The sequence below is a fragment of the Ornithorhynchus anatinus genome, chromosome 1 (genome assembly GCF_004115215.2).
Source record: "Ornithorhynchus anatinus isolate Pmale09 chromosome 1, mOrnAna1.pri.v4, whole genome shotgun sequence".
Lineage (NCBI taxonomy): Eukaryota > Metazoa > Chordata > Mammalia > Monotremata > Ornithorhynchidae > Ornithorhynchus > Ornithorhynchus anatinus.
In genome coordinates, this window is record NC_041728.1 from 14,513,016 (window position 1) to 14,528,118 (window position 15,103).

A 15,103-nucleotide genomic window follows, 5' to 3' on the forward strand; every position below is an offset into this window, starting at 1 on the left:
GGGCTGAAAACTTGTGGGAAGGAACTGAGTGTAGTACCGGTGGTTTGCGTCTCTGCCAGTCCTGCTGGGCACAGGATGCAAGGAGGGAGAAAGTGGGCAGGTGCAAAGTGGCACCAAGATTTTTTTTATAGTCCACACCGATTTATGGCCAAAGTAACCACAGGACCATGGGTGGTTGCCTAAGTAACACCCGTGGTCTTTGCCACCCATGTTATCCACCTATTTTCCAGGATTACTGCAGGACCTGTCCACTTCACCCAACTCCCTAACTGGTTCTTCACCACTGAGGACATGGTTCCTTGGGATTATAAAATTTTCACTCTAATGGAATCATTATCTCAAAGTTTCACCTGTACAGAGAAAATAGTCAAACACACTCAAAGTATTCATTTTAGTACATCAACTTTCAATTACTCACATGTAATTGAGGGCCCAGAAAGATAAAGCCAGTAAAATTCACATATGACCCCCTTCCTAAACCTCTACTGCCAAAGTCCTGCCCATTCTTCGTATACAAAAACCTAAATTCACCTTCGTCTCCCCCCAAACTGCTAGCACCCACTACAAACTCTGGTCATGCCATGACTAGACTATTGCATTAGCTTCGTAGCCAGTCTCCCAACTTCTCCTCTCCTCCAATCTTATATTACCTGCTGTTGCACAGATCATCTTTCTGAAGCTTCCATCTGCCCACGTCTCTCCTCTCTTCAAAACCTCCTATCTCTCCGTATCAAACGCCTCACAACTGGCTTCAAGGCTCTCCACCATCTGGCCCCACCTTACCTATCTGCTCTTTTTACCGGCTATTCTCCAAGTCACCAAGCCAACCTCTTAGGTTTCGACTCTCAGCCTCATTCCTTCTCTTGAAACTCCTTCCCTCTCTGCATCACAGAGACCTTTGCTCAAAGGCCAACTAAAATCCCATCTCCTCCAACAAGCTTTCCCCGAATGATTTCCCAGCAACTTGAGCCACATTATCCCTTCAGCCAACTTCGGCATTTAGTTCAGTGTTCTGCATATAAAACATATTTAAAACATATGACTACTACCAGTACTTGTATACTTTTTTATACCCCACCTCAACACTAAAGGTGTTCTCTATTTTTGACACTTGAGTTGTAAGTAGTTTTATGTTTGTTTGTCTCCCCCATTTATCTGTAAACTCCTTGAAGGCCAAGGAAGTGCCATTTCTTTATTTTCTATTTCCCAAGTACCTAGTACAGTGCACCACAACAAATGGGAGCTCAATAAAGGCTATTACTGTAATGCTGCCAGTTTTTCCAACCTATGAGACAAATACACCTACCAAATGGTGATAAATAAACTGCATTATACTCATCGAGCTTCCTAACATATAATATTCTATTTGGAAAAATAACTATTTTGACAGAAAACGTTCACGAAATCTAAAAAGAGGAAAGTGGTGTAACCTGCAAAATAAATCGGATCATCATTTTTACGAATCCGCAGTATTGCTGTGGTTATATTTCCCATTCGGGCTCCACCGGTAGCATTGAAAAGGTTAACAGTGAATTCTTCCATTTCCTCAGGTATCTGTTCAAAAACAAGAGGAAAAAGACGAAAGAATAGGATGCAATAAGCCATTCTAAAAAGAGTCTTTAAAACTGATATAAAGATCAATTTTGGATGAAGATGTCATGAAGAGTACAAGGATAAGAACCAGGAGTCCCAACTCCACCACTTATCTGTTAAGTGAGTGAAAGGTCACTGAACTGCTCTGTGCCCCAGTTTCCTGAGAAACAGGACTAAATAACAGTTGCTCTTCCCCCCCATTCCAAAGTACTTATGTATATATGTATATATCTATAATTCTATGTATTTATATTGATGCCTATTTACTTGTACTGATGTCTCCCTCCCTTCCTTCTAGACTGTGAGCCCACTGAGGGCAGGGATTGTCTCTCTTTATTGCTGTATTGTACTTTCCAAGTGCTTAGTACAGTGCTCTGCACACCATAAGCACTCAAGAAACATGATTGAATGAATTAACTGTTCTGCATCTCTCAGACTGTGAGCCCTGGGTTGGACAGGGACTTGTGTCTGATCCTATTATGCTGTATGTGCTCCAGCTCTTAGCACTAGGCTAGCCACAGAACAAGTATTTAATAAATTCCACCACTACTATCATCATCATGTTTGGATTTGCTTTGTGGAGAGAGGCACAGAATAACAGGTTTGGACACAGTTTTCAAGAGTCAACCTTTTCCAGCCTCTTATTTCCAGGAAGGACAACTCTGACTAAACCTGTAAGCAGAATTCTGCTTCCAGAACTTCTCAAAATGAAGCGCTTTAATACTCAACTCCAAGCAGAATTTCTGCTGATAGTGTAAGTTAATTATGATATAGAAATATAGGCTCCATGTCTTTTGTAATTTTCAAGTGGAATCAAATGCCTTTTATAATGGTCTTATAAATAACCAGCATTCATGTTAGTTAATGTAGGAATTTTAAAGCACCATAAATTCTGAACAATGAAAAGCAGCCGGGAAGACTCAATGGAAGGAGAACTCATACCACTGACAGATATTCTCTAGCACCTTACATACTCTCCGTAACAATAATAATAATAATATTTTTGGTATTTGTTAAGCGCTTACTATGTGCCGAGCACTGTTCTAAGCGCTGGGGTAGACAGAGGGGAATCAGGATGTCCCACGTGGGGCTCACAGTTAATCCCCATTTTCCAGATGAGGTAACTGAGGCACAGAGAAGTGAAGTGACTTGCCCACAGTCACACAGCTGACAAGTGGCAGAGCTGGGATTCGAACTCATGACCTCTGACTCCAAAGCCCGTGCTCTTTCCACTGAGCCACGCTGCTTCTCCGTACCGTATTCTGCTTCCTCTGCATGTCGAAGCAAATCAATCTAATTTTAGTTTACTTCGATTCTTAATGGTTTATCAAATGCTGACACTGCACTCAATGCTGAATAAAACAATCAACAGCATTTACTGGATGCTTACTCCGTGATAAGAACTATACTAAGCACTTGAGAGAGCACAATAGAGATAGTATTCATTCATTCATTCATTCAATAGTATTTATTGAGCACTTACTATGTGCAGAGCACTGTACTAAGCGCTTGGAATGAACAAGTCGGCAACAGATAGAGAGTCCCTGCCGTTTGATGGGCTTACAGTCTAATAAGGGGAGACAGACAGACAAGAAAAATGGCAATAAATAGAGGCAAGGGGAAGAACTTCTCGTAAAAACAATGGCAACTAAAAAGAATCGAGGCGATGTACATTTCATTAATGAAATAAATAGGGTAATGATAATATATACAGTTGAGCAGACAAGTACAGTGCTGAGGGGATGGGAAGGGAGAGGGGGAGAAGCAGAGGGAAATGGGGGGAAAAGAGGGTTAAGCTGCAGAGAGGTGAAGGGGGGGCGGTAGAGGGAGTAGAGGGAGAAGGGGAGCTCAGTCTGGGAAGGCCTCTTGGAGGAGGTGAGTTTTAAGTAGGGTTTTGAAGAGGGGAAGAGAATTAGTTTGGCGGAGGTGAGGAGGGAGGGCGTTCCGGGACCGCGGGAGGACGTGGCCCAGGGGTCGACGGAAGGATAGGTGAGACCGAGGGACGGTGAGGAGGTGGGCGGCAGAGGAGCGGAGCGTGCGGGGTGGGTGGTAGAAAGAGAGAGGGAGGAGAGGTAGGAAGGGGCAAGGTGATGTAGAGCCTCGAAGCCTAGAGTGAGGTGTTTTTGTTTGGAGCGGAGGTTGGTAGGCAACCACTGGAGGTGTTTAAGAAGGGGAGTGACACGCCCAGATCGTTTCTGCAGGAAGATGAGCCGGGCAGCGGAGTGAAGAATAGACTGGAGCGGGGCAAGAGAGGAGGAAGGGAGGTCAGAGAGAAGGCTGACACAGTAGTCTAGCCGGGATATAACGAGAGCCCGTAGCAGTAAGGTAGCCGTTTGGGTGGAGAGGAAAGGGTGGATCTTGGTGATACTGTAAAGGTGAAACCGGCAGGTCTCGGTAACGGATAGGATGTGTGGGGTGATCGAGAGAGACGAGTCAAAGATGACACCGAGATTGCAGGCCCGAGAGACAGAAAGGATGGTCGTGCCATCCACGGTGATAGGGAAGTCTGGGAGAGGACCGGGCTTGGGAGGGAAGATGAGGAGCTCAGTCTTGCTCATGTTGAGTTTTAGGTGGCGGGCCGACATCCAGGTGGAGACATCCTGGAGGCAGGAGGAGATACGAGCCTGAAGGGAGGGGGAGAGGACAGGGGCAGAGATGTAGATCTGTGTGTCATCTGCGTAGAGATGGTAGTCAAAGCCGTGAGAGCGAATGAGTTCACCCCTCAAGGCTCTTACAATCTAGTAGGGGAGAGAGACACTAAAATAAATTGCTAGCAGGAGGAAAAAACCAAGTTTTAAGTTATATGCACAATGCTCCCTGGGTGAGGAGAGCAATGAACATCCAAGTGCTCAGGTGACATGATAGGAAGGACTGAAGCTTTACTGAAGACACCAATCATGACCTTAATTCCCATTTCAATTTGAGTGAGCAGTCCAATCTCATAAAAATATACATTCTTTAAGCAATTGCTCTTTTTCAAACAATTAGACAGGCGAACATATTTACCTCTAGACTGTAAGCTCATTGTAGGCAGGGAAAGTGTCTGTTTACTGTTTTACTGTACTCTTCCAAGTACTTGGTACCATGATGTGCAGACAGCGCTCAATAAATATGATTGCATGAATGGATGAATTACCTCATCTGGCAGGGAATAGATGGTTATATTCTTTGAAAACTCTTGATCTCCAAAGAAGAGAGTGTCTTGAGCAGGATAAACATCGTAAGTAGAGTCCGGCAGGATGACCCAAGATATGGTAGCATTCCCAAAGTTGCCTTGGTTCCTTATTACTTCATACACAGCTGTGAAAGAACATTTAAAAAGATATATAATTATAAACAATGAACATCAAAATAACAGTTCAATTTAAAGAGAAATCCTATGCTTTTAGCACAGAATCAAGTAATTCCACCTCACTGGTTACTGCCCCCCTCTACAGTATTAATAAAAATTAAAAAATAAAATGGCATTTTACTTACTATGTGCAAAGCACTTACTATGTGCAAAGCACTTTTCTAAGCGCTGGGGGCGAATACAAGGTGATCAGGTTGTCCCACGTGGGGCTCACAGTCTTCATCCCCATTTTCCAGATGAGGGAACTGAGGCCCAGAGAAGTTAAGTGACTTGCCCAAGGTCACACAGCTGACAAGTGAGCGAGCTGGGATTAGAACCCACAACCTGACTCCCAAGCCCGGGCTCTTTCCACTAAGCCACACCACTTAAAAAGAATCCCTTTGTATCTCACAACCCATTAGAGCTGCCACACAGTGTTTAGTTTCTCCCTCAGAATGGAAACCCTTCAGGGACAAAGATGGCAGATTTTACTCATCAAACCTTAAACATCTGATAGTCACGCTACCCTCAGCCCTAAAGCATGTATGCATATATGCTTAAACTCTGCCATTTCCCCAACCTGTAATTTAATGTCTGTCTCACCCCCCAAGACCGTAAGATCTTTTTGGGCAGGGGTCGGTGTCTACCAACTCTATTGTATTTGCACTTTCCAGAGTGCTTAGTACAATGCTCTACACACAGTTAAATGCTCAATAAACGGCACCGAAAGCTGGGGATTCTCTCACCACATTTTGCCAAACAGAGGAGAACATCCCTGAGTTTCCTACCCATCCCCCAGGCTCACAGAAGCTTGAGCCTTTGGGAATTCTTCCTTGCATCAGGGAAGAATCTGTCCTCCTTGACACCTCAGTCACCGGTGTCTCTTATTTTGAGCAGAATGCAATCACGCTCACCGAAAACAACTGCAGTCACTGAGATCAGCAACAAATTCACCAATACCAAGGGGCAAAATAGCCTTAAATGAATATCATAATAGGAATTAATTTCCATGGCTCCTTTTTTTTCCCTAAATCAACACTCAGCAGCACAGTGCTGAGTTTCCACACTCTTTCCACCCATCACTATAAAAAGTCCCAAATCCACTCTCTCTGAGTCCCAGTAGCTCCTTGATCATAAAGAAAGGTGTGGCATTCTCTCCAAGGCTGCCTGTATAAACTTTAATGTAGTAGGCACAAATGAAGGAAATTACCTGCAAACACCTCCTCTCCTTTGCTCTCATTTATGGTTACTGACATTCCATCGGAAACAAACTCTATCACTCCATGAGGATCATCATTTTCCAGGATAGTTATGTTGACTACAGTGGCACTACCCAGCTTGCTAACCCTGTCGCCATGGCTGCTGAGGATCACGGAATAGTGTTCATCCAGCTAGAAAGAAAGCACACACAAACCTTGAAACGTTCATAACGTTGAAAAAATACATTGCATCAAATTAGGGAAAAAACTGATTTTTATCTATACCTTTGCTTTCACCAAGGAAGTCAAAGGATCTATTTGTTCACTTTTAAACATCTCTCATTTCTTGCAGTAATTCCCCAGTGCCTATGATCACTAGTTCTTGGGGCCCAGAACACCAGAAGGCCTAATCAGTTGGAGTCAGGGTCCTCATCATAAGGGAAATTTTGGATGATGGTTTCGCGCTTAACTACTAAGAGGCTGGAGAGGATTTCAGTCACTGCCTATTCCATCCCTTCTAACCCTGTCATTGTACTTATTGGGAAGCAGTGTGGCTCAGTGGAAAGAGCCCGGGCTTGGGAGTCAGAGGTCATGGGTTCTAATCCCAGCTCGCTCACTTGTCAGCTGTGTGACCTTGGGCAAGTCACTTAACTCCTCGGTGCCTTAGTTACCTCATCTGTAAAATGGGGATTAAGACTGTGAGCCTCACGTGGGACAACCTGATTACCCTGTATCTAACCCAGCGCTTAGTACACTGCTCTGCACATAGTAAGCGCTTAACAAATAACATTTTTTCTCCCTACAACATCTTTGCAATGGAAATACTCAATGAAAAGAAAAATCTGCCACCCATTTGGCAGGGCGGTGGGCAGTATCTGGGTCCACTTGAATTATTTTCCATGGCAGTTTTCTATTGTAGGAGGTTTTGAAATCGGGTGGGCAATTCAGTGCCCTGGTAGTACTTTCTAGAAGGTTCTATGGACCAGGGTCCCTTCGAGGATTTGCCTTGTGACTCAAGAGGGATTTGGCCACTGGGGGAAAACAGAGCCTGTGGCCAAATTAAATATCAGAATAATATTTTCTCTCTACAATGTCATATGAAAGTTTTTTCTTCATTAAATTTTAGGTCAACCTACTCATGAAAAACTAAATTTGCCATAGTTATCAGCTGTACTGATAAGTCAATTGTATTTATTAAGTGCTTACTGTGTGCAGAGCACTGTACTAAGCACTAGGGAGAGTACAATATAACAATAAACAGACATTCCCTGCCCACATGAACTTACAGTCTAGAGAAAGAGACAGACATTAATATAAATACATTACAAATATGTATATAAGTGCTGTGGGACTGGGAGTGGAGATTAATAAAGGGAGTAAGTCAGGGCAACACAGAAAGGAGTGGGACTTAGTAGGGCCTAGATTGGGAAGGCCTCTTGGAGGAGACAAGCCTTCAATAAGGCTTTGAAGGGGGTGGATACATTCTATTAATGATAATTGAAGAATTTATTAAGCACTTACTAACAAGCACCGTGTTAGGCAAATGATAATCAAGTTGAACACAGCCTCTACCCCATATATTGTTCACAGTCTACATAGGAGGATAAACGGGTATAATCCCCATTTTAATGAGTAAGAAACCTAGGCAAAGTAAAACTAAGTAACTTGCTCAAGGTCACATACAGCAGGCAAGAGACAGAGTTGGGATTAAAACCCAGGTCCTCTAACTCACAGGCCTGAACTCTTTCCACTAGGCCACAGTGGTTCCCTGGGATGACAATAGCCCTTTAGCAAGTGTGGGGGTGTGGGGAACAGCACAGAGGAAGACAGTGATCTGTGGCATAAAAATTCTATTGCTAAATCATTACAGACTATAACCTTCCCTCCTTCAAAGCCCCAATAAAAGCACATCTCCTCCAAGAGGCCTTCCCTAAACCCTCATCTCCTCTACTCCCATGCCTTTCCGAGTCGAGTCGTCCTTGCACTAGGATTTGCACCCTTTATTTGCCCCTTCCTCAGTTCCACAGCCCTTATGTACATATTAGGAATTTATTCATATTAATTCCTGCCTCCCTCTGTAGACTATAAGCTCGTTGTGAACAGGGAAAGTGTCTACCAGCTGTGTTACGAGGTACTCTCCCAAGTGCTCAGTGCAATGTTCTGCATATAGTAAATGCAATTGATTGAGTGTAACCCAATGATAGTCACAGAGCACTCTTCCAAGAGTTAGGTATAAGTAAAACATCCCTGAAGGGTCACGCAATAGCCAACGTGAAAAATGATTCTCACGGTTGAATGATGGATATCCTGAATAAAAGACCACCCCTCAACACACACACCCTCTCGAATTCAGATAAGAGGAGAAGATAGAGGGAGCAGGGGGTAAGAGGAACTTCTGTAGAGAAGTAAGGTAGGTGGTGGGAGGAAACCTGCTCAGCGCTGCCAAAAATAAACAAGGGTCATGTGGCAGTCAGGACCTTCATGTAGTAAACTTCTGGGAAACAGCAAAACACCTGTTTTCTTCCACTCTGATAACTAAACAGCTAAGTGAGAGAGAACTGGTCCTTCAGCAACAGCAGCCAACTTGTTTGGATGGGGAGTAAGTTGAAACAGGATTCATGTACCTATCCATAATTTATTTTCATATCCATCTCCCCCGGTAGATTCAGGGCTCCTGGTGGTCAGGAAATACGTCCACCAACCCTATAATACTGTACTCTCTCAAGCACTCACTACAGTATTCTGCACAGAGTAAGCACTTAGATACCAAGGATTGGTTGATTTAGAATTATCCCAGGAGAACAGAAATCCATGTTTCGACTCCCATCACTCAACTTCCCCGGCCAGAGTGAATTTTAGAAGTTCAGTCTGCATACAGCTGACCCAACACAGAAAGAGCTCTCTAAAATAAAGTGCTTTCTATAAATATTCTAACGGCTATCTTGGATGGGCTCAAATTTTGGTCCATTTCATAATCTACACTGTCTGTTTAAAACCAAGACTATGTTGATCAGTTGCCTCACCCCTAAACTACCAGATTTATTTTAATCTTGAGTGACTGGAAGAAAGACCTGAAATGATTTTGCAACATCACGGAGTTCAATAAACTAATTTGAGGAAACAAAGGCACCAATTTGTGATTTCCCCCAAAAAAGGTTATGACCCTTCCCTGAATTCATAGTTTTCCTTCCAGTTTTTACAATGATTAAATTTTTACATCATCCCTTAATGCAAGAACTATAGTAAATGTATACCTCTGGGATCCCATCCATTCTCGTGAGCAGCGTAATCACTATCTCCGTTTCACCTGGTTTAAACTCCAGGACACCTGTGTTTCCATAGAATTCGTTGCTGTCTTTTGGCTCCACCCTGTAGTGTAGGAATTGCCTGACAAGTGAACCTCTGGTGCGGATAATCTTGAGTTCAACAGATTCCCCTTCCTTAAATGGAAAACACATTTCGTTTAAAAGTCCATTTAAGACATTGGTCTCATTTAATAATTATTGTTCAAAGGCTGTTACCCAGCAGCTCTCCTCACTTTTATAACATGGGGTCCCCTGGAAGCAGGAGAAAACTCAAAAACTCCCCCGGGGTCATCGTTTTCCAAAATGGTTATATCTCGGCTAGTAAATCCAGATTTAAGGATCTGATTTTCCACACTTATCCTGTGAAAGGAAGTACAGAAATGTGAGGCTGCATAGTGTTTCTTTTAATGATTCACCAAGTCTGAAGAAATACTTACAAATGACAGATCAGAATCACTGTACAGGGCTTAAGGTTTGAGTCTATACTGGGATCTAGTACTGAATTTCTCAGTAATGGGCGACCTTAAATGTGGTTCAGATGCCACACTGATTATGAAATGAAAAATGACACTTAGAAAGTAAATAAATGGTTTCAGCAATTTCAGGGTCTGCTTTCACAGCCATTGCTTTGTCTTAAGCCGCATATGGAGGTACACACATATGCAACGTGCAGCGTGTGAAGGAAAAATGATGGATCCATTTTATGATACTTTATGTTACTTAGTTCTAATTCTATGTGGCATGTCCATTATGTTGTTTTCATGAAATCCATTGATCACTTGCACAATCTTAAACATAAGGCAGTCAGAAAAAAAATTACTCTCCAGTGATTAATTAGAAATAAAATATATTTTGCATAGCTGTAATTTTGATATGAAAGTATTTTCATGGGGCTTTTTAAGAAAGACTGCATTGCAGAATTAGTGTTAGATTTCAAAATTTTCTCTCAAGAGGTGAGCGTCAACTAGAGTCAACCAGCTCTGAACATGATGGATTTGTAGGAACAGATATTACTCTATTATGAAGTTCTTATCAAGTTGTTTCAGTTTCTTCATTATTCAAACTAAAAGGAGGATTTGATAAAGTGCCTAGTATTTAATAGTAATAAAATTAGACCCCTAGAAGTTTCCTAAAATAAAATTTTAAATGAAGGCTTTGTGAAAAACAAAAGTGATCAAAAACAGAAAGTGAAAATACATGAGGCTTTGGGGGCTTCAAAAGTTGGTCCACTTTTCCAGAAAATATTCACTTTCCTTTTTCATTTGCACTTACATTTTACACAGTCCTTATTGTTTGGGGTTTACCCTAAACAATAAGATTTCATTCTCATGGCTATAAATTAGGAAACCAGAATGAGAATTAGTGGTAAAGGTACAAATTCTTAATGTCGTAACAATTGACATTGTCTCTTTAAACACGACCTCTGGAAAAGTGGTATTGGAATGCCAAAGAGTTCCAAAAGAAGTAATAGAATACCAATATTTTGGAGGCTTGACCATTTCTTCCTAAATACAGTTTCCCAAATCTCTAAAATTTCTTTCTGGTAGTGTTGGGTGTTTGGTAGATGCATAATCTCTTTCAGGCCACTAAATAGCACTTGTATGCCTGAATGCTGAGCTTTTTTTTTTTTTAGCATCAAGCATTGGTCAATCTGTATTCAGCATCTCACATTCTTGCATGGATCCAAACATGCCTCAGATTTTCCGGCCAAAATGTAACCGACTCAGTAAATTGCCATTACTTAGTCTTCGGGAATTCCATATGCATTTTCCAGTCTGCAAGCAAATGGCAGTGCTGGTGATCCCAACCTGAGAATTGTACTACTATTACTACTACTAATAATAATAATTGTAGTATTTGTTAAGCGTTTATTATGTGCCAGGCACTGTACCAAGCACTGGGTTGGATACAAGCAAATGGGGTTGGACACAGTCCCTGTCTCACATGGAGCTCATAGTCTTACTCCCCAATTTATAGATGGTGATTGTACTCTCCCAGGCTTTTAGTATAATGCTCTACAAACAATAAGTGCTCAATAATTGCCACTGACGAACTGGCTTTGGCATACTCACTGGGCAAGCCATACCACAGCTGTTTGACTCTAATCTGTGTGGCCCAATGACTTTCTTCCATCATTTGCCACCTCGCCCAACATGCACTGACCAGCTCCTTTTACAGCACTGTAACTGCATTGCATTGGAGAAGCAGTGTGGCTCAGTGGAAAGAGTCTGGGCTTGGGAGTCAGAGTTCATGGGTTTGAATCCCGGCTCTGTCACTTGTCAGCTGTGTGAATGTGGGTAAGACACTTAACTTCTCTGTGCCTCAGTTCCCTCATCTGTAAAATGGGGATTAACTGTGAGCCTCACGTGGGACAACCTGATTATCCTGTATCTACCCCAGCGCTTTAGAACAGTGCTCTGCACATAGTAAGCACTTAACAAATACCAACATTATTATCTGTCTGGGACTTTTAGAATTACCCTTTCTCTTCAACAACATGAAAAGGCCACAAACACTGATGATGGTGACCAGGCACTTGGGTTTCAGAGGTAGCCGAGGGATCATTAGTTGGTCGCTATCTCTCTGGGTCATCTTTGGAGCACTGAGAAAGGCAATGGCAATGCAAAACACACTCCTAAAAATCATTACTCTCAAGTGGGGAGACTTCTTTAAAAGAAAGAGTATTAAGCATTAATGTCCGAGAGTCGCCCATTGATGGGGTCTAATTCAGGATCACAATGTGGACATATATTATCTAAACTTCTAGATTGTAAGATCCTTGAGGGCAAGGATTGTGTCTACTAACTCATATTTATTGAGCACTTACTTTGTTCACGGCACTGTATTACGTGCGTGGGAAAGTACAATACAGAGTGTGAAGACATGTTCCCTGTCCAAAACAAGCTCCAGAAGCAGCGTGGCCTAGAAGCAGCAACGTAGGCCATGGAGTCGGTTTCTAACTTAAGTCTGCCACTTGCTTGCTGTTTGACCTTGGACAAGTCACTTCACTTCTCTGTATCTGTTCCCTCATCTGTAAAATGGGGATTCAATGCCTGATGTACCTCCTAATTAGACTGTAAGGCGGGGACTGTGTCCAACTTCATGATCTCACATCTGCCTCAGGATTTACAGGGCTTGGCACAAGGTAAGAGCTTAATTTTTTTCTTCTTACTACCATTATCATTACTATTAGCATTAACTCTATTGTACTCTCCCCAGTTCTTAGTAAAGTGCTCCTCACGATAAATACTTCTGATTGATTGGCCTGTTCAAAGGCATGCAGTGTTACTTTTTAGAAGACTGTGGCTCTTGCATGCCCAATGCAAGCAGAATGGCCTAGTGGCAAGAGCATGGGCGTTGACGTCAGAGGTCATGGGTTCTAATGCCAACTCGGTCACGTGTCTGCTGAGTGACCTTGGGCAAGTCATTTAACTTCTCTGTGCCTCAATTACCTCATCAGTAAAATGGGGATTAAGATTTTGAGCCCCACATGGGACAACCTGATTACCTTGTATCTTCCCCAGTGCTTAAAACAGTCCTTGGCACATAGTAAGCACTTAGCAAATGCCATAATTATAATTATTATTTAATATTACTATTACAGTGCAGCTACTGGTCCATGCTGCAATGCTTAATTTCTATACATAAACTCATTAGGGCATGCAACACAGTTATGAGGCCAACCAGACATGCTTACTAACGAGCAGGCAGTTTTAAAAGGCACCTTTCCAAGACTCCTTCCCCATGTAAGGGAAAGAGAGGGCTCCCAGACTGGGCTGCTCTGACAAAGCTTTAACAAGGCACTAATGTCACTCTGAGGATGAATGACCAATATTGCATGCCCCCTCCCACTCCAGGAATTTTAGGAGGCCAAAGTCAGTCTGTCACACAGCAATCGGGAATACGAAGGCTCTTTTGGATCGGCAGCACTTCAGGAAGATTGTGAGATTATGAGGCGGAAATGAAAACCACCTTGGAACAACACGGCAAAATGCAGCCTGAGAAACAGTGCGGAAGGAATGACTGACTCTGTCTCAGTTCCAAAGCCCCAAAGTTCATGATCCATGGCATCGTCTTGAAACATAAAATAGAAGTATAATTGATATTTGGGGCAGATTCCTCTTGTAATTATACAATAGTATCTTGGTGACCTGAAAGAATTAATGGCATTTTCCTAGACACATTAAATTAGTACCAGAAAGCATTATACAGACTGGGTTTCCAAGAAGAAATTATCCTGGAACACTTGTACTGGAAATATTTACCCAACAGAAGCCAAAGAATATTTTTAAACCTGAATCATTAGTGGAGAGAGGGTTCCACCTATGAAGTAAAGAATACTTTGCTCAATATAGTCCATTTTAAATGCCAAGTTCCTGTCTTACAGACTGCCTCAAATCATATTGTAAAGAAAAACTCTCACAACAAATACCCCATGTGCATTCATACCATAACAATCGTTAACTCCATGAATGCACAAAGGGGCTCCCATCAGCAGCCCACGCCATTAACAAGTGAAACAGCCCACGAAGCATGCATGGGCTGACAGGCAAGACAAAATGATTCTGGAGTTGTGAATCTCCTGCAAGACAGGGCCGTGTCCAAAACAAAATGTTGATTCACCTAAGACAAAAAGATATGCCTCTGTGCACTTACCCAAAATATACGACAAACCTTTCAGTTTCTACCCTGTCAATGCAGAGAGGGAGAGGGAGAAATTAAAGTAATATTCACCAGATTCTTAATAATGCCAGCCTCAGAACAGAAGTGTAAAAGTAAAGAAAGTTTTTTTTTTTCTTTCCCCCATAGCTAATAGCGTCCACCTTATGGGAACCCAGCTTTCTGGGAGCTTTCCCACTGACAATTGCTAGCAAGAGGTTGGGCAGTTCCCACTTAGGAAGGATGACCCCATGACCAATCGGCATGTCAAGATCCATTCAAGACGGTCCTCCCTGGCCCGTCTGCAAGAGCTCCGTTGCTGCCAAGCACTGTACGGGCTCACAGACCGCAGCAGCTGAGCAAATGTTATTCAGACCCCTTTATAATTACTTAGTGCTTTAAAATGGGCGGGGGGGGGGGGTAACTACTGGAAGCTATTCACAGCTTTAAATGAATCTCTAGGCCTATTGTTCCCTGAACCTGCCAACGAAACTGCAAAAGCAGGATTTTTTTTGTTGTTGGTCACTTAGTGAGAATGGAAAAGACAATCTGAAATTCATGATTATAGGTATAAAGGATGGATAATAAACAATATTTTAATAACCTTACGCACTTGTGAATCCTTTTTTAATATTAAAAGTATTACAAAAAGGAGTGGATCATTAAATTTTTTGCAGTGAAAATGAGTCATCACAGCACAATTCTAGGAATAATCAGTATTGGGAAATTTCAGAAAACAAAAATGGATTAACAACTAGAATTTGGGAATTTTCCTTTTAAACCCCAAATTATACATTTGCTTATACATATTGAAATTTAGGTATTAATGGTTTGGGATTTACTCCACTGGGAATTTTTTTATTTCATTCAAAATTAATTTTTCAGGACCATTACTGAAACTTAAGGAGCTGAAATTACATGGTCTCTAAGTGCAAAAAAAAAATTCTGAGTAATTCAAGAAATGAATTTAAGTTAAATGTTATCTTCTAGTCCTTTTAGACCGGGCCTTCTTTATT

General features: G+C 42.1%; 1 protein-coding gene across 1 annotated transcript in view; it reads right to left on the reverse strand.

The window, feature by feature from the left end:
• ADGRV1 (adhesion G protein-coupled receptor V1) overlaps positions 1–15,103 on the reverse strand; it is a 453,964-nt gene that overhangs the window by 400,455 nt on the left and 38,406 nt on the right. Inside the window, exons 12-16 of the mRNA XM_039911197.1 lie at positions 9,662–9,788; positions 9,378–9,563; positions 6,135–6,315; positions 4,730–4,893; positions 1,431–1,554 (exon numbers count right to left, since the gene is read on the reverse strand). Of these exons, the coding sequence (XP_039767131.1) occupies positions 1,431–1,554; positions 4,730–4,893; positions 6,135–6,315; positions 9,378–9,563; positions 9,662–9,788 (782 nt within the window). The remainder of the gene's footprint in view (positions 1–1,430; positions 1,555–4,729; positions 4,894–6,134; positions 6,316–9,377; positions 9,564–9,661; positions 9,789–15,103) is intronic.